General features: G+C 40.3%; 1 protein-coding gene across 1 annotated transcript; it reads right to left on the bottom strand.

Moving 5' to 3' along the window:
* Positions 1–7,800: 7,800 nt before the first annotated feature.
* On the bottom strand, positions 7,801–10,389 carry LOC143774984 (uncharacterized). Its single transcript, XM_077262798.1, has 3 exons — positions 9,857–10,389; positions 9,308–9,463; positions 7,801–7,866 (listed from the first exon to the last, which is right to left on the bottom strand). Exons 1-3 carry the CDS (start codon positions 10,298–10,300, stop codon positions 7,801–7,803), a joined length of 666 nt encoding a protein of 221 aa, XP_077118913.1. The 5' UTR covers positions 10,301–10,389.
* Between the last annotated feature and the right edge of the window lie 15,675 nt (positions 10,390–26,064).

Raw genomic sequence — 26,064 nt, 5'->3', positions numbered from 1 at the left:
CTTGGGCTGATAAATGGCAAATGAGCTTTAATGGGGATAAATGTAAGGTCATGCACTTGGGTAGAAGTAATAAGATGTATAACTATGTGCTTAATTGTAAAACTCTGGGCAAAACCGTCAATGAAAAAGACCTGGGTGTATGGGTGGATGACAAACTCACATTTAGTGGCCAGTGTCAGGCAGCTGCTACAAAGGCAAATAAAATAATGGGATGCATTAAAAGAGGCATAAAAGCTCATGAGGAGAACATAATTTTACCTCTATACAAGTCACTAGTTCGACCACACTTTGAATACTGTGTACAGTTCTGGTCTCCGGTGTATAAGAAAGACATAGCTGAACTAGAACGGGTGCAGAGAAGAGCGACCAAGGATATTAGAGGACTGGGGGGGTCTGCAATACCAAGATAGGTTATTACACTTGGGGCTATTTAGTTTGGAAAAACGAAGGCTAAGGGGTGATCTTATGTTAATGTATAAATATATGAGGGGACAGTACAAAGACCTTTCTGATCATCTTTTTAATCATAGACCTAAGACAGGGACAAGGGGGCATCCTCTACGTCTGGAGGAAAGAAGGTTTAAGCATAATAACAGACGCGGATTCTTTACTGTAAGAGCAGTGAGACTATGGAACTCTCTGCCGTATGATGTTGTAATGAGTAATTCATTACTAAAATTTAAGAGGGGACTGGATGCCTTTCTGGAAAAGTATAATGTTACAGGGTATATATATTAGATTCCTTGATAAGGCGTTGATCCAGGGAACTAGTCTGATTGCCGTATGTGGAGTCGGGAAGGAATTTTTTTCTCCAATGTGGAGCTTACTCTTTGCCACATGGGTTTTTTTGCCTTCCTCTGGATCAACATGTTAGGGCATGTTAGGCTATGGGTTGAACTAGATGGACTTACAGTCTTCCTTCAACCTTAATAACTATGTTACTATTTAGGAGAATATTGAGGAAAGAATAATCACAGTGTCAGCCTAGTAGATAGGGGCAGTATTAGTTTTAGCAGGTCATGCAGCACTGTTGCATGATTGGATTTATTGCAGAGCATAGAGGAATAATATGCAGGTTGAAATCTAGAAATCAAGATGGAGGCTGGGGGAAGAAAATAGCAAGAAAAACATGGAAATAAGTACATTGTAAATAAGAGAAGTGCAGAGACATGTAACAGAAAATTAGGTGATGGTGCAGTAACAGAAGAAAAAAGTAGGAGTACATCTTTAGGTGTGGGCTGTGATAAATTTCTCCAGGTTTGCCATAACTTATAGAAATTATATTATGTCCTACTCGAAATGGAAATATTGTACATTTTCAAATAGAGAGCGCTATTAGGCTCTGTTCACACTGGCATTTTGTTCAATTTATCAGGAACCCAAAACAAAATTGAACATCTGACAGACATTAATTGTAAGTTAATATGGTTTGTAATGATTACTATGTGTGCATTAGAAAATAGATCGGCACGTGGCTAAGGCTACTTTCACATTAGCGTCGTGTGACGCACGTCACAATGTGTCGTTTTTGAGAATAACGCATCCTGCAAAGTTGCCCGCAGGATGCGTTTTTTCTCCATACACTTGCATTAGCGACGCATTGCGACAGATTGCCACACGTCACATCCATCGTGCGAAGGATGCGTCATGTTTTGGCAGACCGTCGTCACAAAAAAAGTTACATGTAACGTTTTTTTGTGCGTCGTGTCTGCCATTTTCGACCACGCATGTGTGGCCGAAACTCCGCCCCCTCCTCCCCGGAACTCACAATGGGCAGCGGATGCGTTGTAAAACTGCATTCGCTGCCCCCGTTGTGCTACATTAACACACTGTCCGTCGGTACGTCGGGCTGACGGTTTGTGATGGCCCGTACCGACGGACTAGTGTGAAAGTAGCCTTAGCTGTGATTGCGTATACAGGCTGTTGAAAAGTAAATCACTCTATTGGCAGCTTTGTTTTTCTAGTTGTGTACAGCTACTTCAAGTTCTTTCCTATTCTATTTATTTTAATTGGATTATTACCTGCCACAGAGCTAATACTCACTGATTGTTACCTAGAACAGCTAGTATTCACTAATAGCCACTCGGCACAGCTAGTACTCACTAATTCTTACCCTGCAGAGCTAGTACTCACTAATTGTTACACGGCACAGTTTTACTTACTAATAATTACCTGGCACAGCTAGTATACACTAATTGTTACACTGCCAATCTAGTACTCACTAATTGTTACCCTGCAGAGCTAATACTCACTAATTGTTACACGGCACTGCTAATACTCACTAATTGTTACTCAGCACAGCTAGCAGTCACTAATTGTTACCCCGCAGAGCTAATAATCACTAATTGTTACCTGTCACAGCTAGTTCTTACTAATTGTTACCTAGTACAGCTAGTACTCACTAATTACTTCCCGGCACTACTAGCAATCACTAATTGAAACCCAAAACTGATAGTGCTCAATAATTGTTACCTGGCACAGCTTGTACTCACTAATTACAGCCCGGCACTACTAGCACTCACTAATTGAAGCCCAGCAGTGCTAGTACTCACTAATTGTTACCTGGCACCAAAGCTAGTAAACACTGACTGTTTCCTTGCACTGCTAGCATTCATTAATTGGTACCCAGAACAGCTAGTACTCACTAATTGACTAATTATTACCTGACATTGTTAGTACTCCTAATAATGTAAATAAAAGTGAATACAAACAGACAAAAATATTGTCATATGCCTACTCTAGGTTGACTACTGACTGCATTAACTTACAAGATAATGTGTACTTACCTGTAAAGAGTCATCAGGAATACTGTACTTTAATTCACCATCAAGGGTATTATTTTTATCCATTCTTTCATGCAATTGGTCTTCTTCTGCCTTTGTTGCTATTTCTTTGTGTCCATGACAGAATTTCTGTCCTGGGCTTTTTTTCATTCTCCGCATTAAATGCGTATTTTATCTAATATCCTCTGTTTTGCATCATCTTCTTTGATAAAAAAAAAAAAAGCTTTCCATCATTGTAAGAGGGTATATTAGAGTTGCCCCAGTATTTTTCAATTTTCAGTATTGGCTTTTCCATTGTTTTAGGTTCTGTCTGTATGTCCATCTCCTTCTTTGGCATCACCGAAAGAATGGAGCATAGCAACAAAACTAAAACACGTTTGTCTAACAGTGTTTAAAGAAAGATTCTCAATTTTTTAATCAATTAGGTGTGTTTGACATGGTTGGGTTGAGCACCTGTTGTACTTTTCCAAAAATAGCAATAGTTTCAGCTATGTGCAAAGACAAGGCCATATGCAAATGGAGTAGATGAGGTCTCCATAGACCCAATTCAAATGACTAAAGATATCATTCCCACTTAGCTGGACATGTAACTTTGGAAGCTAATAAATTTGCACAGGGACCTGATCCATGAGTCTACGGTCAAAAACTCTAAATATACCTACCATACCTCTTCCATTTGGTTGGAGTATATATAGCCCTTGAAGCTCTGTAAACATTCTTTAGCTTTTCCACCCAAAACAGAAATAGCGATCTATTAATGAATCAGAATTTAAAGCAGTGCCCAAAATGTGGTAATTCTGTTTCTTTTAGTTAGAGAAATATATACATTTTATTATTTAAGTGACAACATGAAGTGCCGCCATAATGATTGTCATATTTGAATGAGCATCCCAGTAAGTGATAGTAAACTCAAATTTTAATTTTTCATTCCACTGACAATGACAGCTTGTTTTCAAGTTTCTGAGATGCTGCTAACTCAAAAGGAAACATCAATGTAACCTATTGCCACTTTTTCAGTGTTGCCCGTCACACCTAAATATAGCAACATAATTAACACACTTTGGCAAGGTCTCTATTTTCTGATTCATTAATAGATGGATTTATTTACATTTTGGCTTCTTTAAGGGAGAATTTCGATTTACAACAAAAAATCAGAAAGTGTTTATTATGGGGAAATACAAGATATTTTGTCATTTATATTTTTATGTATAAAGGCGTTATATGGTTTAAAAGACATTTAGAATATTTTGAGTCATAGAGTAACTGTCATTTTACATTTTATTTTATAAATCAATAGTACACAGGGAATTCTGCTTCTTTCTTCCCTTTCAATTTAAAATTCTCAATTTTACAGGTAAAATCTGTATTCAGTGAATACAGATTTTTGCATTACTGAGATAGGAGATGACAGCTGGTACTGTTAAGATTCTATGGGGAGGGAAGGAAGGAGCAAGAGCCAGAGTTTCTCCTTTCTCCTCCCATGTTCATAGAATCTTATCAGTACCAACTGTCATTCCATTCTTCATTATAAACAAATTTTACTTGTAATTTGAGATTTTAAAAAAATGAATGATCCGTCCAAGAAGAAAAAGAAGCTATTTTTTCTGATGAAATATGTTACAAAGTTGTTTATTATCATGTGGACTATTGATTTATGAAATAAAAATTAAACGGGTGATTACTCTTTAATATCGATTATCATCAATTCACATCCTAGAAATCAGTGGATGGAGAGCAGCTACATAGATTGGTCCTTCTTCTGGTGGACCTGCCATGTATGTACAGTACAGACCAAAAGTTTGGACACACCTTCTCATTTAAAGATTTTTCTGTATTTTCATGACTATGAAAATTGTACATTCACACTGCAGGCATCAAAACTATGAATTAACACATGTGGAATTATATACTTAACAAAAAAGTGTTAAACAACTGAAATTATGTCTTATATTCTAGGTTCTTCAAAGTAGCCACCTTTTGCTTTGATGACTGCTTTGCATACTCTTTGCATTCTCTTGATGAGCTTCAAGAGGTAGTCACCGGAAATGGTCTTCCAACAATCTTGAAGGAGTTCCCAGAGATGCTTAGCACTTGTTGGCCCTTTTGCCTTCACTCTGCGGTCCAGCTCACCCCAAACCATCTCGATTGGGTTCAGGTCTGGTGACTGTGGAGACCAGGTCATCTGGCGTAGCGCCCCATCATTCTCCTTCTTGGTCAAATAGCCCTTACACAGCCTGGAGGTGTGTTTGGGGTCATTGTCCTGTTGAAAAATAAATGATGGTCCAACTAAACGCAAACCGGATGGAATAGCATGCCGCTGCAAGATGCTGTGGTAGCCATGCTGGTTCAGTATGCCTTCAATTTTGAATAAATCCCCCACAGTGTCACCAGCAAAGCACCCTCACACCATCACACCTCCTCCTCCATGCTTCACGGTGGGAACCAGGCATGTAGAGTCCATCTGTTCACCTTTTCTGTGTCGCACAAAGACACGGTGGTTGGAACCAAAGATCTCAAATTTGGGCTCATCAGACCAAAGCACAGATTTCCACTGGTCTAATGTCCATTCCTTGTGTTCTTTAGCCCAAACAAGTCTCTTCTGCTTGTTGCCTGTCCTTAGCAGTGGTTTCCTAGCAGCTATTTTACCATGAAGGCCTGCTGCACAAAGTATCCTCTTAACAGTTGTTGTAGAGATGTGTCTGCTGCTAGAATTCTGTGTGGCATTGACCTGGTCTCTAACCTGAGCTGCTGTTAACGTGTGATTTCTGTGGCTGGTAAATCGGATAAACTTATCCTCAGAAGCAGAGGTGACTCTTGGTCTTCCTTTCCTGGGGCGGTCCTCATGTGAGCCAGTTTCTTTGTAGCGCTTGATGGTTTTTGCAACTGCACTTTGGGACACTTTCAAAGTTTTCCCAATTTTTCGGACTGACTGACCTTCATTTCTTAAAGTAATGATGGCCACTCGTTTTTCTTTACTTAGCTGCTTTTTTCTTGCCATAATACAAATTCTAACAGTCTATTCAGTAGGACTATCAGCTGTGTATCCACCAGAGTTCTGCACAACACAACTGATGGTCCCAACCCCATTTATAAGGCAAGAAATCCCACTTATTAAACTTGACAGGGCACACCTGTGAAGTGAAAACCATTTCCGGTGACTACCTCTTGAAGCTCATCAAGAGAATGCCAAGAGTGTGCAAAGCAGTCATTAAAGCAAAAGGTGGCTACTTTGAAGAACCTAGAATATAAGACATATTTTCAGTTGTAGATAATTAATAAATCACTGTAATGTAGCATAACATGCTGCTATAACCAAGTTTTAAATGCATGTGAAACATATTTCTTGTGTTATATGAGTTTAAAGAAGGCACTGGGGGCTGACATCTTGGTTTCACAGCAGTAGCAGGACACTATCAGTGTCATTTTACGGCACCCCATGGACATAGGAGATAATAGACCGGCGCTGACCCTGTCTCTAACATTGTAGCTGCTTTAGCAGTGAGCTGGGCACGCCTCTGTGGGCTGCACAAATCACTGCTGTAGGTGTGACTGGCCACCATTTTATTATAGCCCAGTGCTATCTGCCGAGCTCCACTTACTCTATCACAGGACAGAAGTGCACTGGAGCCGGAGGATGGAGAGTGGGGAGTGCGGGTGGTTTATCTCCCTGCTCCTCTGTACTCCAGTCCAGGCACTGCACGTTCTGAGCAGACATCCTCTGCTCCGCACACGCTGCCCTCCCTGTGTGTTTCTCCTGCTCTGTCTCCGCCTCCCCCCTCACACACAGTCCGGTAAGAAGCTGCATTTACAGCCTGCAGACAGGGAGCTGACACCTGGAGAAAGAGCAGGGCAGCTGACAGGACAGGGATTAAGGTGGGGGAAGGTGGCATGGCTGCTGAGCCCACTTTGTTGTGCTCTTCTGTAAACTCTGTAGCTGTGTTTCTGATGCAGTAACTGCTGGTGATAGCAGATCACAGGGCAGTCACACACAAAATGGCTCTGCCCTGTGATGCTGCTGTTCATTCTGCCCCAGGGATACTAGACCACCCAAAAGGGGAGGGAAATGGTGATGTCAGCAGGTACTGCCCCAATTTTCCAGCTAACAGTAAAGCTGGTAAGTCTTACTATAGCTGCTTGAGGTCTAAAACGGAAAATGCTCCCCCTAGTGGTCAATATATATATTTGTAAGAAAATATATAATATTTTTCATATAGAAATGTTTGCAAACAGTGCAAACATTGCATTAGTACATTTTATTTACTATTTTAAGCTTAATTTCACACAAAAACAAACTACAAGAAAACTCGTGGCACCTTCCCTTTAAGTATATAATTCCACATGTGTTAATTCATAGTTTTGATGCCTTCAGTCATGAAAATACAGAAAAATCTTTAAATGAGAAGGTGTGTCCAAACTTTTGGTCTGTACTGTATATTACACAGACATCCAATTAAATAAAATGTCCACTGTGTAAAACTTCAACTCCCTTTTGCTGATACCAGAATGAAATTGGGACACTGCCTGGCAGTTTCCATCATATATACCAATTGATCTTTAAGGACAACCAATTTAAAATATAAAATATTAATTATATCTCTGCATGGTCATAGAAATCCTACTTATTCTCTTTTTTTCTATATACAGTGTCTGACCAGGTTATAATAACTTCTACTCCCGCACATCCTATTCCACACATAGTTGTTCATTCTAGTTTTCCAATGCACATGTAATCTGTAGGAGCCATACATAGCGTTGTACGTAGAAAGCAGAAAAGGCTTTGTAGAGAACATGCAACCATTACTTATGCTCACAGGTCCTGTATCTGAAGACTTTTTTTTCTTGCACAAAAATTGTGGAATTTCACCTTTCTTAATGCATAGCATAAAATCGTCAGTACATTTGCAGCACAATTCACCGTACAATGCAACACAAAGAGATTTTGGGTTGGATTTGCTACAGCCTTGTAAAGTGCTCCTTAGCAGAATTATTCAGCTACGTCTAAATTTAGGCCGCTTTCTTATTTCTGGTACTCTGAGTATGGAGTATGTATTGGGATAACTGAACTGGCCTCGGGATTTATGACCTGAAGGCAACAGCATCATAGACATACAAGAGTCTGATGATTTCAGTTCAGGAAACCCAGAGCCAAACCAGACATCGCGGTCTATCCTCAGACTGTGAATGTTGGTATGTATCATTAAGTTTTGGTCACAATTTGCAGAGAATATTTAATTGTCAGTCTTAGCTACAGAGAGACGGATTCTTAAAACCTCTTACACTGCATATACACTCACCGGCCACTTTATTAGGTACACCATGCTAGTAACGGGTTGGACCCCTTTTGCCTTCAGAACTGCCTCAATTCTTCGTGGCATAGATTCAACAAGGTGCTGGAAGCATTCCTCAGAGATTTTGGTCCATATTGACATGATGGCATCACACAGTTGCCGCAGATTTGTCGGCTGCACATCCCAAAGATGCTCCATACAAGGCAGGATGGAACCATGCTTTCATGTTGTTTACGCCAAATTCTGACCCTACCATCCGAATGTCGCAGCAGAAATCGAGACTCATCAGACCAAGCAACGTTTTTCCAATCTTCTACTGTCCAATTTCGATGAGCTTGTGCAAATTGTAGCCTCAGTTTCCTGTTCTTAGCTGAAAGGAGTGGTACCGGGTGTGGTCTTCTGCTGCTGTAGCCCATCTGCCTCAAAGTTCGACGCACTGTGCGTTCAGAGATGCTCTTAGGCCTACCTTGGTTGTAACGGGTGGCGATTTGAGTCACTGTTGCCTTTCTATCAGCTCGAACCAGTCTGCCCATTCTCCTCTGACCTCTGGCATCAACAAGGCATTTCTGCCCACAGAACTGCCGCTCACTGGATTTTTTTTCTTTTTCGGGCCATTCTCTGTAAACCCTAGAGATGGTTGTGCGTGAAAATCCCAGTAGATCAGCAGTTTCTGAAATACTCAGACCAGCCCTTCTGGCACCAACAACCATGCCACATTCAAAGGCACTCAAATCACCTTTCTTCCCCATACTGATGCTCGGTTTGAACTGCAGGAGATTGTCTTGACCATGTCTACATGCCTAAATGCACTGAGTTGCCGCCATGTGATTGGCTGATTAGAAATTAAGTGTTAACAAGAAGTTGGACAGGTGTACCTAATAAAGTGGCCAGTGAGTGTATACTTGTAGTGATTTGACTAATAATCTTATGCTTTAAATAAACCATGAAAGTACAAAAACTCTGACACATTCACATAGTTCCACATTCAAATTTTTTCTCTAAGGAAGAAGTTTCCTTTATATATTAATAAATAATATAATAAAAGTTATGCTATGGGATGTCTTCTAGGAAAAAACACCTTTTCTAGACATGAATTCAGAAACTAGTATTAATCTGACCATAAGAAAGTAGGAGATGGAAATAACAAATATGTTATGAAAACTGCACAAAACACAATGTTCATATCTTTATTTTGAGACTATAATTTACATAGCCTTTCCAATATTAAACACTTACAGCTTTTGTGTCACTCCCTGAAGGCCCTTGAGGTGAATGTTCATCTGGTCCTCTTTTCATATAGACTTCTTCCACTTTTGCTTTAAGTATCATTAAGCCTGCAATCAGATTCTCCGTGGCTTCCATCACCGATGAGGCTAGTTCATTAGAAGGGACCTTAGAGAGAAGAGACAATATATTGACGTTCCTGTTGCCCATGAATAAGACATAACCTGCCAAAATAAACACGCAAGCCACTTCATGAGATTGCTTTAACCATGATAGAATATAAATGTTAAACCTTATGGGCCATCTCTGCATTGTTAGACCTTTTCTATATTTAGGATTGAAAAGTCTGTGGATTCAGGTAGATGTCCTTAACGCACTAGTGGTGAGCTGATCTTCCGTACATGGTCAAAATATTGATGTGATATAAAATAAATGTAAATGGTACGCCACTCGATTTTGATCAACATGATTATTAGTTATCCCCCTGGTCATAATAAAATGCTTGTAATCTAGCAACACACACAGATATGAAGCACACCATGTACAAGCCAACGCTCCTACCTGCTCAACATGCTTATTCTCCGTCTGCTCACACTCTCCATTCTGCTTAGATGTTGCCACCTTACTGGTTCCCCTTCGTGGAGTTTCCATCAGTAAATTTCTTTCTTTCTTACATCTTTCACATTGATGCCCTTGTTCTTTTCCATGCTCTTTTAACATTGAAGAAACCATAGCCTTTTGTCTTCTATGGATTTTCTCCAGCGGCTTTTCTTTGATAGAACTTTCTTCTGGTCTTTTTCGGTGGACATCTTTTTTTCGCTGATCTACAAGTGTTATATTTCTGGCGCTGCTGTCAATTACTGATACATTCTTGTTTTCTTCTTGCTTACTATTGCTGAACATCATTCCCCGATTGTCAAAGGCTTCTTTGATATTCTTGTTATCCGGTTCCTCTTGCACTTTCATACATTCTACGCTAGAGACAAGCTGTGCAATATAGCGCATTCATGTTATTATCATATAAACAGATATTGCTATGAGGCATTATTACTATCATTGAATGAATGATGCAGCAGCCTCTTACCTCAGGTTTCAACTGCTCTAAATTGAGCTGCTCCTTGGGTGTGATAGGTTGTAGTAGTTGAATGAGGTAAGACACAGGATCACTTCCTTCTAGGACTGGCTCTTGTATTTGCTGAACACTATAATCATCCTTATTCACCTATAACATTTCACAAGTGTAGTAAGAAAATTGATTAGTTATTGATCATTTTCAGACGATATTGAGTGGGAACTTACATGCAAGTGAGATACATTGCAAAAATCAAAATTGTTTCCCATATCCATGTTAAATCATGACACATCATCTTGACTAACACGTGATACTTTCTATTCTTTTAGGAAGGCAAGGTGGTATAACTAGTGATAATCTGCTGCTTATCATACACTTATTTTATTGAGACAACAGCAAGCAGTCCAGTAAGTGACACATCACTGGAATCAGGGTTTCTGTCTCTACATTATGATTACATTGCAAAGATTTCCTTTATAATAATGAATTTCTTTACTATAAATTTATGATAGATTATAAATTCACAACCAATTCTGTTTTGTTTTTCATGTGAAAAGCATCCATACCATCTTAATTCCGTTTCCTAATGCTGTTAATTAGTTTTTGGAAAAGTACTCTAATAAAATGTCTCACCCCTCGAGATAACTCCTGGATGAGCTCACTCAGTTCCAACTCCTGCTTTAACTGCACTTGTACCAGGAGTCTCTCTGCACAGTCACCCCAAGTCACCATTTCACGATTATCCAGCAAACATGTCTTTGTCACCGTCATGGCAAGGAGGAAAAGTTCTCGTAAGGGGTTTCGTTCTACTTTTGTTTCAGAAACTGGAAAAGTAGACAAAGCCTTTTCAATAAATAAACCTTGCAACTTATTTTTAATTTAAATGAAAATTATTCAAGTATTTGACAGGTCGTAGTTATAATTACCAGCTTATATCATTCATCAGCCTTGCTGTGAATATATGATTAATGCATTAACCCATAATGTCATACAATACACCATCCTTACCTATATGATACCGTGTATTTTATTTTAAAATGATATGCCCAATCTTTCACTGACGAAACCAAAGCTGTTACATAAGCTCTTACCCTCCTTTAAGGGGTCCATATTTTCTTTGGATGGATTGTGTAGCAAATTAGATGAGGGCTCCTGTAGTTCCTCATGGCTGCAGCTTTGCAAGAGGTGAAATAAGAGGTCTCTTGCATCTTCCTGTCTCTTAAGCAGAGACAAGATTTTGTCCTCCTGTAAAAAGATGTGTAATAAAATACAATAGCTAATAAAGCTGGCTATAGAGATCTAATAGACATACAGATAGATGACTGATTGGTTATCAAACTGTACTTACAGTCAATACAATGCTAAATGCTTATAACCAAGTATGACTGAGTGTCAGTAAATACAGCAAACACTAGAAGAAAAAATATATGTTTTGGAGAAAATTTCTCCAGAATGATATGAGAAATAGTCATAAAAGATATTGCTGCTAAAGGTGGTTCTACAACCTACTGATTCCTGGGGTGTACTTAATTTTTCACACACTGCTGCTTTTTTTGCATAGTTACTATTAGATCAGTAATGACATGGTGTAATTTGTTATGTTTTGTTCACCAGAGGTTGTATTTATCTAATTTTAAGACCTTCTGTAAAGAATATTGTAGATATAATTTCAGGTCAATCATTTGTATCCTATTTGGCATAGGATTATACAACCCCCTTCAGTGCATCTGTAAAAGAGCACTTAGCAGCAGCAGGAGAGGGGTCAAGTGTCCAAAGACTATGAGGGTACCGTCACACAGTACCATTTTAATCGCTACGACGGCACGATCCGTGACGTCGCAGCGATCGTATGAATATCGCTCCAGCGTCGTAGACTGCGGTCACACGTTGCAATCACGGCGCTGGAGCGATGCCGAAGTCCCCGGTAACCAGGGTAAACATCGGGTAACTAAGCGCAGGGCCGCGCTTAGTAACCCGATGTTTACCCTGGTTACCAGTGTAAACGTAAAAAAAACAAACAGTACATACTTACATTCCGGTGTCTGTCCCCCGGCGTTCTGCTTCTCTCCACTGTGTAAGCACCATAGCCGGAAAGCAGAGCGGTGACGTCAGACGTCACCGCTGTGCTCGCTTTCCGGCCGGCGCTCACAGTGCAGAGAAGCTGAGACGCCGGAGGACAGACACCGGAATGTGAGTATGTACTGTTTGTTTTTTTTACGTTTACGCTGGTAACCACGGTAAACATCGGGTTACTAAGCGCGGCCCTGCGCTTAGTTACCCGATGTTTACCCTGGTTACAAGCGAACACATCGCTGGATCGCTGTCACACACAACAATCCAGCGATGTCAGCGGGTGATCAAGCGACGAAAGAAAGTTCCATACGATCTGCTACGACGTACGATTCTCAGCAGGATCCCTGATCGCTGCTGCGTGTCAGACACTGCGATATCGTAACGATATCGCTAGAACGTCACGAATCGTACCGTCGTAGCGATCAAAATGGTACTGTGTGACGGTACCCTGAGTGACAGATCTCACACCTTTGGAGCAGCTCAGAATAAAAGGCTTGCCATGTGGATATCATGAGGTCTAAACTGCTTTATTGAGTCAGCTATTATTTCATAAGGAGAATGAGGCTTTATTTTATGTCCTGGTCACACTGGTTACATTTTTGTGACCTCAGGATCTGACCAAACGCCTTCAAGGGTCTCGATCCATTCTAGCAACCAGGTGTATGGAGATACATGGAACAGCTACTAGAAGCCAGATAGCAAACGCGTGCTTAGTCTTAACCTGTAGCAGGGGCCCATCCGGATCCGATGGTACCAGAACCGCCACCCTAACACAGTCTAGAACTAGAAAGGAGAAATGATCTTTCATATGTTTTGGGAGATTTAGCTACAAACCTCCAGGGGAGGTGATTTAGGTTCAGCCCAGAGGGAAGAAGGGGATTGACCCAAAGGGGATAAAAGCTAATGTAAGGCCATGTGGTCTCTCTCTTTGATGAATGCGGACAACTTCAAAAGGGGTGTCATCTCGAGTAACATGCTATGAAGTACCTAGATCCCAGCTGGCTGCCCATGCACCCAACGGCCCAGTGTACACAGAATTAAACATCACCCGTTAATTGACATGAGCCATCTGCTTATATCTTATGTCCTCCCACTATTCTATTTGCATATCTGACCGTTGTATATGCATAACAATTGTATATATAGTGTATTGTTTAGTGTGCCCTTAAGTCGATCAAATATATAATTTAACCTTGCGCTGCTTTTTTTTACCTCAATCCACATATCTGTTTCTCGGTTTTATTTTCCATGCTACCGGGGCTGGTTTCTGGCCCAATATAGCCCTGTTGACAGACTAGGAGTATATCGAACAAGGACCTGGTGGCAGTCCTACCGGGCTGACCAGGTGCTATTTCACTGTTGCTAGTAGAAGTGGCCTCTAAGCTTGTGAGGGATTTGGGCGAGTGTGGTGCCATGTCAGTGACTGCATGGGCCACATTCTTTCACTCCCCGTGCCTCCCTGGACCCATGTGGAAAGGCGAGTGTCTGTGTAAACATGCAACAATCTGACATTACATGTCCCCAGGGGGTGTGGAATGTCACATTGGTGAAAGTGGGGAGACTGCATTACCTGATCCGTCTGACGTAATAGTGACGTCAGGCGGGGTGGCGAGGTGCGGCTCCTCCACACCTTCTAAGGACCATATGTATTTTCTATCGTATCGTGTAAAACCATAGAATTCCATAACGGTGTGCCTTATGTTTCTTATAACTGTAGTCTAAGTTTAAAGGAAGTTTAAAGGAAAAATGTCAATTTATTTATACTACCCTATGTGTGGGCACCTTGGTGTAGAGCAGTGGGACCAAAGCAGATTGATTTCTGAGTAAAAATTAGTCCAATGGGTAGTCTTAGTGATTGACAGTTATCTAAGTAGGCATATTTATGCCTTCAATAATTTAAGCAGCCCCGTCACGTCAAATTTTGATACCATCATTCCCTATTTTAATAGTAATATCTATTAATTTACATTCTAAATTGCCTCTTCAGGTTCTGAATTAGTATTTTTTTTTATACTTTTAAAGTAAGTGATTAATTTCCTTTTTCCTACAGGACCCACAAAGCAGTTTTTCCTGGATAATCAAAAAAATAAGAAAATAAACAATTTGACATATAAGCAGGAACATACTTCTCGAACATGCAAAGTTTTTACCTCCATTGATAGTTTTTTGGGACCATGTTGTTCTTTCTCAAATTTCTGCTTTATCCTTTGGCCTGTTGTAAGTCGAATATGAGCAAGTTCCTCAAAGCAGAGTTCCAAATAAACAGATTTTTCATCCCAGAATCTAGATTAAAAGTATTGTGATAATCACAGTCCTAATCTAATTCACTTAATTGCCATTCAATAAGTATTTGACTGAATTTATAATAAAACAATTGATTGTTTACATTATAAAATAAAATAAAAACTTGTAAAGGTGTAAATTTATGCAAAATTACACAATTCATATACTGAAGAAGTGTAATTCACCTCTGTTTCCAATATGGTTCCACCACCAGCAAAGCAGCACTGAAGTTGCATTCCATTTTCACTTTAATTTTCTGGGCAAACAGCAGGAGATACTGGTGAACACTGCAAACTAAGTCACTAGAGAGAAAAAAATCATACTTTTCATAAGCTTCACATAGCTGCAAAAAGTCATTGTGCATTCAAGGGTGGATTTCCTGGATTTGGACCTACAGTGGTGTGAAAAATTGTTTGCCTCCTTCCTGATTGCCTATTCCTTTGCATGTTAGTCAGTTTTGCCAGAAAACATCTTAATGATCCCCAATACTTTTTTGGCAGAATACTCTGTGGACTGAGGAGACAAAAGTTGAACTTTTGGAAAGTGTACAGTACAGACCAAAAGTTTGGACACACCTTCTCATTTTTCTGTATTTTCATGACTATGAAATTTGTACATTCACACTGAAGGCATCAAAACTATGAATTAACACATGTGGAATTATATACTTAACAAAAAAGTGTGAAACAACTGAAATTATGTCTTATATTCTAGGTTCTTCAAAGTAGCCACCTTTTGCTTTGATGACTGCTTTGCACACTCTTGGCATTCTCTTGATGAGCTTCAAGAGGTAGTCTTTTATTTAAATTAGTAATAAAATCAGCCAATAATGCGGGGCCACCAGACCAGATAAAAATAATATCATCAATAAAACGTTGCCAGAGTACCAGGTTCGCACACCTGGACGTCCCTTGGTAGATGGTATGATGCTCCCATCGCCCCACATAGAGATTGGCGTAACTGGGTGCGAACCTGGTACCCATGGCAGTGCTCCACTGCTGGGAGTAGTGGTGCATCTCATATATGAGGACTCACGTGACTGTGACGTCACGCAAGGTCCTGTATTCACAGTGTACTGAGCGGCTGTACAGCGCAATGTGCACTTTTTACATGCGGGTATAGACTGCAGAGACACCCTGCCACCGGCCGGGGCAGGTAAATACAGTGCTAGTTTCTGAAAGACCCACATTGGACCCCTCAAGCCTCAAATGCTCTATATAGGCAAAACAGAACAGATATGATCAAGCACATCAGGTAAACTCTGTTTACTTATACTTTTAGCTGTTGCCTAATTATGTGTGCGTGTTAATCCTAGGATCTTATCATGCACTAGTGGGTGCTGTTACTATTCTGTATTGCCCCTCTGTACCAGTCTGTCACTGTAAACCTGTTTACTGTAAATGATATATATAACCCTGTATGTAACCCCTTTCTCATGTACAGCACCATGGAATTAATGGTGCTATATAAATAAATAATAATAATAATACTTTGGCAGTTAACTGGTTCATGCAGCTTTACATGAACACCCGAGCCTTACACTATGGCTGGTCCAAATAACTATAGCAATTGTTACCATCCACCTCTCGTGTCCCCCCTTTTCCTCATAGTTTGTAAGCTTGCGAGCAGGGCCCTCATTCCTCCTGGTATCTGTTTTGAACTGTGATTTCTGTGCTGTAATGTCTATTGTCTGTACAAGTCCCCTCTATAAGTTGTAAAGCGCTGCGGAATATGTTGGCGCTATATAAATAAAAATTATTATTATTATTATTACTGTCTCCTACAGCACCACTTCATTCATCATTCAATGACTTTCTTTGTGCTTTTCGATTATTTTTATTTATTTTTAATTATATTTAGCAGCGGTACTATCCTATCAGCCCATATAAAGAAAGGAGTGTTATCTAGCGCAGATATAAACTATCTAAGTATCTATAGACCCATACACAGTAGAGTGGTACTGCGCTACTATGTGGTGCAGAAACATTGGTGGTGTTAGCGCCACTGGATCTTTATATTTTTTTATATTACCCAGACCTCCCTGGTTGAGCTAAGATATTATTTGAACTGCCTTATAAGCATATCTATCTGTGTTTTGGACTAAGCAAGGACTTATTCGTGTCAAGTATCCTCAAGAATAATTGTGCTTCCTAGACTTTCTGCGTGATTGCATTTTCCTCTGAAGTTTCCTATTGACTGCTGAGCTGCATTTGATATTTGCACCAAGTGTTGTGGACTTGAGTTTCTCTCTGCACCTGTTTGAATCACCATGTGATAATATAGACTTTACCACTTATAAAACTGTGTCCTGTAGTTGTCTTGTTCCACGCAAAGAGTCTCCTGAGTTATCCCCTATAATTATTACACCCACATCCGATCATTGGCTTGCTCTTCTTATCTGCATCTCAAAAACATTTCTAGAATTCACCCTTTTCTTACTTTCGACTCTGCAAAAACTCTTACTGTTTCACTCATTCATTCTTGTCTGGACTATTGTAATGCTCTCCTAAACAGCCTCCCTCTTACCAAACTCTCCCCGCTCCAATCTGTCCTGAATGATGCTGCCAGGATTATATTCCTCACCAACCGTTACACCGATGCCTCTACCCTGTGTCAGTCATTACACTGGCTACCCATCTGCTCCAGAATCCAGTACAAAACTATTACCCTCATTCACAAAGCGCTCCATGAATCAGCACCACCCTACATCTCCTCCCTGGTCTCAGCCTTCCACCCTACCCATGGTCTCCATTCTGCTAATGACCTGAGGTTAGCATCCTCAATAATCAGAACCTCCCACTCCCGTCTCCAAGACTTTTCACATGCTTCGCCAATTCTTTGGAATGCACTACCCATGTTAATATGATTAATCCCCAATCCCCACAGTTTTAAGCGTACCCTAAAAACACATTTGTTCAGACTGGCCTACTGCCTCAACGCATTAACCTAATTATCCCTGTGTGGCCCATTCATATAAGTTAAACCAAAATCAGGTTCCTCGCATCATGTTCTCATACATTTCATGCAGTTAATAGCCCTCTGTGTCTGTACTGCTACATACTTAGGCTGTTAACTGGTTCATGCAGCTTTACATGAACACTCGATCCTTACACTATGGCTGATCCGAACAACGAAAGCAATTGTTACCGTCCACCTCTCGTGTCTCCCCTTTTTCCTCATAGTTTGTAAGCTTGCGAGCAGGGCCCTCACTCCTCTTGGTATCTATTTTGAACTGTGATTTCTGTTATGCTGTAATGTCTATTGTCTGTACAAATCCCCTCTATAATTTGTAAAGCGATGCGGAATATGTTGCGCTATATAAATAAAATTATTATTATTATTATTTATTATTATCTCAAACACTTGATTGCAGTTGTTGCTGCTAAGGGTGGCCCAATCAGTTATTAGGTTTAGGGGGCAATCACTTTTTCACACAGGGCCCTGTAGGTTTGGATTTCTTTTTTCCCTTAATAAGAAAGACCTTCATTTAAAAACTGCATTTTGAATTTACTTGTGTTATCTTTGTCTAATATTTATATTTGGTTGGTGATCTGAAACATTTAAGTGTAACAAATATGCAAAATAATAGGAAATTAGGAAGGGGCAAACACTTTTTCATACTACTGTATGTATTAGGCCTCATTCACACATTTGTGTTTAAACACGTACGTGAAAAAATGGTACTTTTGTCATCAGTGTTTTGGATCAGTGGGTCATCTCTCTGTCCGTTTTTACCATTAGTGTGTCATCGGTGCTTTTAACGGATGGATAAATAAATAAAGTACAAAGCTTCTCTTATACTTTGCAATGTTAAATCTGAACAGCATACAGATGCCATCCATGGGCTGTACGTGTTTTTCACAGACCCATAGACTGGTATTGACCCTTGTTACCCGTGATTCCAGAGAAAAATGAACATGTCTCTGTGTGTTCTGCCCAGACACAGTCTATGAAAAACAACGGACATGTGACTGCCTCATGGAGGATATTGGATACATGGATATTACACACGTGTAACACGGACATGTGAATGAGGCTTTAGCTGGATCCTCCCATGTCCACTCATTAGACTGACAGTCTGTCAATTTCAACGTGAACTGTCTGTGTAATGCTTAATTTTTCCTGCAATCGAGCTGCAGTGAAATTAAATACTTGTGCCCAGGATTGCACACAGATTGAGGGCATGTGCAAACATTGAATGTTTGGTCAGTATTTTACATCAGTATTTGTAAACCAAAACCAGGAGTGGAAAAATCAGTGGAAAAGTATAATAGAAATATGTCACCACTTCTGTATTTATCACCCACTCCTGGTTTTGGCTTACTGATGTAAAATGCTGACCAAGTACTGAACGTGTGAACGTGGCCATACTGGAAAAAACAGTAACGGTGTCATCAGTGTTTTGGATCAGTGTGTCACCAGTGTTTTTCCAGTAATGCAAAAGAAAAAGAAATTACAAAGCTTCTCCTATTCTTTGCAGTGTTAAACACATACTGCGCACAGATGGTACACGAATGGGTTGGTACACTGATGCCATCCCTGTGCTGTATGTGTTTTACACTGATCCATAGACTTGTATTGGCACTTGTCTCTATGTGGTTCACACAAACAAATGGATAATGTAAAAACATGGACATGTGACAGCATGTGAAGGCCTAAATTATATTAATTACCTATCCTTAAAGGAGATGTCCTACAAACAAAAGTTCTGTTTATTCAATAGATAATGGAACACTAAAGGTACCGTCACACTAAGCGACGCTGCAGCGATACAGACAACGATGCCGATCGCTGCAGCGTCGCTGTTTGGTCGCTGGAGAGCTGTCACACAGACAGCTCTCCAGCGACCAACGATGCCGAGGTCCCCGGGTAACCAGGGTAAACATCGGGTTGCTAAGCGCAGGGCCGCGCTTAGTAACCCGATGTTTACCCTGGTTACCAGTGTAAAATGTAAAAAAACAAACAGTACATACTCACCCTCTGATGTCTGTCACACGTCCCTCGCCGTCCGCTTCCTGCACTGACTGAGCGCCGGCCCTAACAGCAGAGCGGTGACGTCACCGCTGTGCTGTACTTTTACTTTGCGGCCGGCCGGAGCTCACAGTCAGTGCAGGAAGCGGACGGCGAGGGACGTGTGACAGACATCAGAGGGTGAGTATATAGTGTTTGTTTTTTTACATTTTACACTGGTAACCAGGGTAAACATCGGGTTACTAAGCGCGGCCCTGCGCTTAGTAACCCGATATTTACCCTGGTTACCATTGTAAAACATTGCTGGTATCGTTGCTTTTGCTGTCAAACACAACGATACACAGCGATCTGACGACCAAATAAAGTTCTGAACTTTAATCAACGACCAGCGATATCACAGCAGGATCCTGATTGCTGCTGCGTGTCAAACACAACGATATCGCTAGCCAGGACGCTGCAACGTCACGGATCGCTAGCGATATTGTTTAGTGTGACGGTACCTTAAGAAGTTTCATAATTGGATGTGTTGCTGTACAGAGATAAACCTATTATGGTGCCCCTGCTGTGTCCTGTGCCCAGTTGTGTGGAGGTGGTGTAGCTGCTGGTTGGCACCTGCTGTTTGTATTGATCACACAGTAGGAGGCAGGGTTGCCAACCATCCAGAAATTCTAAGACAATCCATTAAAAGATAGGACACTTTTTGGCCTTGTCCATAAAAAAAATTAAGACGTCTGTGATTTTTTTTGAAGATGAAGAAACTTCTACAGATTATTATTACTGTAATTGTCATAATTTTAAAATTTACAGTGAATGCAGCTGATGTCTTCATATCAGAATGATGGGCCGTAGACATGGATCACTTATAATAATAATGATTTATTATGGTTGTCCAATATGTCCTTAAAAAAATATTGCATGTCCATGATTTTTAGGAATTGAGAGTCCTCAGTGGTTGATACCTTTTAATGGCTAACTGAAAAGATGGTAACAAATTGCAAGCTTTCGAGACTACTCGGGTCTCTTCATCATAATGATAGCTCTGCTTCACCTCACTTGTCTTATCCATTGCATTATCTTTCTGCTGTGTTGTGTATAAATATGTGATTATTGAGAATTTGTATTAGTCTATGCCTGATGAAGAGGCCTGAGTTGTTTCGAAAGCTTGCAATTTGTTACCATCTTTTCTGTTAGCCATTAAAAGATATCAACCACTGAGGACTCTCAATTCTAAATATTTTTCTATCTAATGGCTAACACGGTACAAAGATATATATCTTTCCTGTATGTGATTTTTGGTAAGAAAAAAATAAAAAGTAAAGTTGGCAATCCTGGTAGCAGAGGGGAGGATAAGTGAATATTGATGCTGCTTGCAGGGGCTATTCCATGCTTATGACTTTACTCCTCCCTACCTGCTACTTTCATTTATTTAGGGATCATATGTGCTATAGCAAAGGAACTTTGCCCTCATCTCAGTAAATCACACCAGTGCAGTAAAACAAGGTCAGTGGCCATACATTAAAACTGAAAAAAACAGCATAGACCGTATGTCTGGCCACTGATCTCATTGTACTAGACTCCCGTGATTTATCATGGTGAGCTCAAAAGTTATCTGCTGTAGCAGGAAAAGACTGAGAGTAACGTCATAATAATAATAATAATCTTAATTTTTATATAGCGCTACATATTCCGCAGCACTTTACAGTTTGCACACATTATCAGTCATAACCTTAAAAAGCTCCCACCAGTGGCATCCATAACGAATATTAGCTTATCCTCCCTCCTTCTGTGGCATTAATATTGGAGTACATGGAAACCAGCAGCTAAAGCACCTCTACATGGTTGGGCACAAGCAGTTACAAAAGATATAGTTGAGGCACCATGAGTTTATCTTTGTGCAGCATTTTTTAATATATCAAATTGTGAAGATGTTTAATTTTCCATAATCTATCTATTAAGTCTGACACCCAACAACAGATCGGTGGGGATTGACACCAAGCACCCCCAATGACCAGTCATTTTAAGCTCAATCAGTGGCCAGATATAAGCAGTGAAAGGATCTGGAACAGCTATATACGCTATATACTGTTTAGTGACCGCTACAAGAGCTGCAGCTCTGCTACTATTCACTTCAATATAATGATGGCAGTCGTCACCCTGCTTGACAAGTCCATCTTAACAAGATTTAACAGACTGTCCAAAGCAAGCCACTCTTTTAAAAAATGCATTGCTGTGCGGTGAAACTGCTGGATGGCACTGAACCATGTGGAGCTGTACTCACCCTGTAGGCTGCACTAATACCAGTTGTTTATAGTCATTATTTCCTTTGCTGACAATTTTGAATAAGACAATAGACATAAATACAGAATGTCACCTTTCTTCCTTATAACTAGTCAAATTACTCTTCTCCAGTTCTAGTCGCCTTTGCAGCTCCTTTAACCCTTGGACTGCTGTCCATGACTTTTTTGCCTCCTTACAGGAACAGCTGCTCTCTTCATTCCTATAAATGATTTAAATAGTTTAGATTTAACAAGAGATCTGTCTGAAGTTTGAAAGCAGCATTTGCTAAAAACAAGTTCAGTTTGGTCAACTACAAATAGTGCTATATATTTGTGCAGTATAGCATTGAAATGTGTGTGGGGTATAGCAGTGTGTATGTGTGTAAGAGTACAAGGGCACCAATTAGTATCACCCCCCACAACCTTTACATAACAGTTAAAGGGGTGGTTTGATGAAAACAAGTTATCACCTATCCACAGTATAGGTGATAACTTATCAATAGGCTGGTGTCAGTAATGTAGCTACCGGGGAGGGCAGAAGGGGCAGTCTCCCTGGGCCCAGCGCTTGAGGCCCACCCAGAGCTACCGCCATCCTTAACTATATCACCATGTGCAGCACAGTTTAACTGATCTCCCTGCACTACCACTCTACGTTCTGTAGACCGCAGGTCACATTCTTCCTGCAGTCTACAGAGCTATAGAATGATGCACAGAGGCGCCGGAACAAGACAGAGGTGCCGTGGCACACAAAGGACATTAGAATCTGGACTCTTCAGGATCCTGGATTAGGTGAGTATATAATATTTTTTATTTTAATTAAAACTCCTAGTGTAACTGTGGAGGCATCATAAGGTATGGTGGGCCCTCATACTGTGGGGTCCTTGTACACTGTAGGGGCTACTGTGGGGGCATCATAAAGTATGTGGGTCTGTCATATAAAGTGAAGGGGTCCTCATATACTGGGGGATACTGTGTGGGCCCTCATAAAGCATGGGGCCAATATACAGTTTGAGGACAACTTTGAGGGCCATCATACATTGTGGAGGTCATTATCTAATTTAGGAAACTAATGTAATGGCAATTATACTGCTTGGGGGCTAATGTTGGGGCCATCATTCACAGTGACAGTTAATGTGGAGGCCATCATATGGTTTGCGACTCCTGTGGCAGACATTACACAGTGTGGGAGATAATGTGGGGGCCATAATTTAGTGTAGCGACTACTGTGGGGGGGCTTTCATATAGTGTGGAGGCCATTATACAGTATGGCAGCTACTGTGGGGGCCATCACACAGTTTGGGGACTACTATGTGGGCCTTCATACATTATAGGGGCCCTCATAAAGTGTGTGGCCATCATAAAGTGTGGGGACTACTGAGGGGTTAATCATACAATATGGAGACTATTGAGGGGTCTATCATTGAGTGTGTAAGTTAATGTGGAGGTCATTATATAGTTTTGAGGCTTCTGTGGGGGCTTTCATACAGTGTGGGGACCCTCATACAGTGTTGGGGACTTCTTTACATCTGCATAATGTTTAAACATATTTTTTTTGTTAGTAAGTTAGAAGGGTTAAAAATTGATCAGCAGCTTCCCATTTTTCCAGCAAAATTTACGAAGCCATTTTTATTTGGACCATATACCATTTGAAGAGACTTTGAGGGGCATATAAGACAGAAAATAACCATAAGCAACATGATTCTAAAATCTGCATCCCTCAAAATCCTAAAAACTACATTAAAAAAGTTTATTAACCTTTCCGGTTAATGCTTAACAGGAATTAATGCAATGTGGAAGGAAACAATGAACATTTTACTTTTTTCACAAAAATATTACTGTAGCCTTAAAATGTTTCATTTTCACAAGGAAAGCAGGGGAAATAGACCACAAAATAACTTGTGCAATTTCTCCTGAGTATGCTGATATCCCATATGTGGGGGAAATCTACTGTTTGAGTGCATGGCAGGGCTAGGAAGTGAAGGAGCAAAGTTTAACTTTTTCAAGGCAAAAATGGCTGGACTCGCGAGCGAACGCCATGTAACGTTTGAAGAGCCCCTGATGTGCCTAAACAGTGGAAACCCCCCACATGAGACCCCATGTTGGAAACTAGACTCCTCAAGGAAAGTATCTTGATGTGTGGTGAGCACAATTAACCCCCAGGTGCTTCACAGAAGCTTATAACATAGAATTGTGAAAATAAAAAAATCTAATTTTTCCCACAAAAATGTTACCTTATCTTATTTTTTTTATTTGCACAAGGGTAAAAGAAGAAAACGCACCATAAAATTTCTTGTGTAATTTCTCCTAAGTACGTCCATACCCCATATGTGTAGGAAAACTACTGTTTGGGTGCACAGCTGAGCTTGGAAGGGAAATAGTGCCATTTAACTTTTGGAGCACAAAATTGGCTGGAATCATTAGCGGACGCCATGCCATGTTTGGAGAGCCCCTGATGTGCCTTAGAAGTGAAAAAAAACAAAAGTGACCCTATTTTGGAAACTATGCCCCTCAAGGAACTTATCTAGATGTGTAATAAACACTTTGTTCTCCCAGGTGCTCCACGGAATTTTATAACATAGAGCAATGAAAATAAAAAAATCTAATTCTTCTCACAAAATGTTCTTTTAGCCAAATATTTTATTTTCACAAGGGTAACAGGAGAAAATGGAACCCAAAAATTTGTTGTGCAATTTCTCCTCAGTATGCAGATACCCCATATGTGGAGGAAAATTGCTATTTTGGTGCGTGGCAGGGCTCAGAAAGGAAGGAGTGACGTTTTGGAACGCAGTCTTTGTTGGAATGGTCTTTGGGTGTCATGTCACATTTGGACAGCCCCTGATGTGCCTAAACAGTGGAAACCCCTCACAAGTGACCATATTTTGGAAACTAGACCCCTCTAGAATTTTACAACGTTGATCTTTGAATATGAAAAAAAATGTATATTTTCCCACAGAAATGTTGCTTTAGCCCCAAATGTTTCATTTTTCACAAGGATAAGAAGGAAAAAATGCACCCCAAAATATGTTGTGCAATTTCTCCTGAGTACACCGATGCCCCAATTGTGGTCGAAAGCTACTTTTGAAGCACAGAGCAAAGCTTAGAAGGGAAGAAATGCCAAAATGGAGTTCAGACTTTGCTGGAATGGTTTGAGGATGCCATGTCATATTGGCAGAGCCCCTGAGATGCAGCAATAGTAGAAATCCCCCCCATAAATGACCTCATTTTACAAACTAAACCACCCTATGGATTCATCTAGGGATGCAGTAAGCATGTTGATACCACATGTGCCTCATAGAATTTTATACCATTGGGGGGGAGAAAGAATAATTACATTTATACCACTAAAATGTTGTTTTAGCCCCAAGTTTTAAATTTTTTTAAGGTCTAGTAGGAAAAAATGGAGCTCAGTTTTTTGTGCAATTTCTCCTGAGTACGCCGATACCAATAGTAACATAGAAACATAGTAACATAGTTATTAAGGTTGAAGGAAGACTTTAAGTCCATCTAGTTCAACTCATAGCCTAACCTAACATGCCCTAACATGTTGATCCAGAGGAAGGCAAAAAAAAAACATGTAACATAGAGTAAGCTCCACACTGGGGGAAAAAATTCCTTCCCGACTCCACATACGGCAATCAGACTAGTTCCCTGGATCAACACCCTAACAAGGAATCTAGAATATATACCCTGTAACATTATACTTTTCAAGAAAGGCATCCAGTCCCCTCTTAAATTTAAGTAATGAATCACTCATTACAACATCATACGGCAGAGAGTTCCATAGTCTCACTGCTCTTACAGTAAAGAATCTGCGTCTGTTATTATGCTTAAACCTTCTTTCCTCCAGATGTAGAGGATGCCCCCTTGGCCCTGTCACCGGTCTATGATTAAAAAGATCATCAGAAAGGTCTTTATACTGTCCTCTCATATATTTATACAGTAAAATAAGATCACCCCTTAGCCTTTGTTTTTCCAAACTAAATAGCCCCAAGTGTAATAGCCTATCTTGGTATTGCAGACCCCCCAGTCCTCTAATAACCTTGGTCGCTCTTATCTGCACCCGCTCCAGTTCAGCTATGTCTTTCTTATACACC

This window comes from Ranitomeya variabilis, chromosome 5 (genome assembly GCF_051348905.1).
Source record: "Ranitomeya variabilis isolate aRanVar5 chromosome 5, aRanVar5.hap1, whole genome shotgun sequence".
Taxonomy (NCBI): domain Eukaryota; kingdom Metazoa; phylum Chordata; class Amphibia; order Anura; family Dendrobatidae; genus Ranitomeya; species Ranitomeya variabilis.
This window is presented reverse-complemented; position numbering and strand designations above follow the sequence as displayed.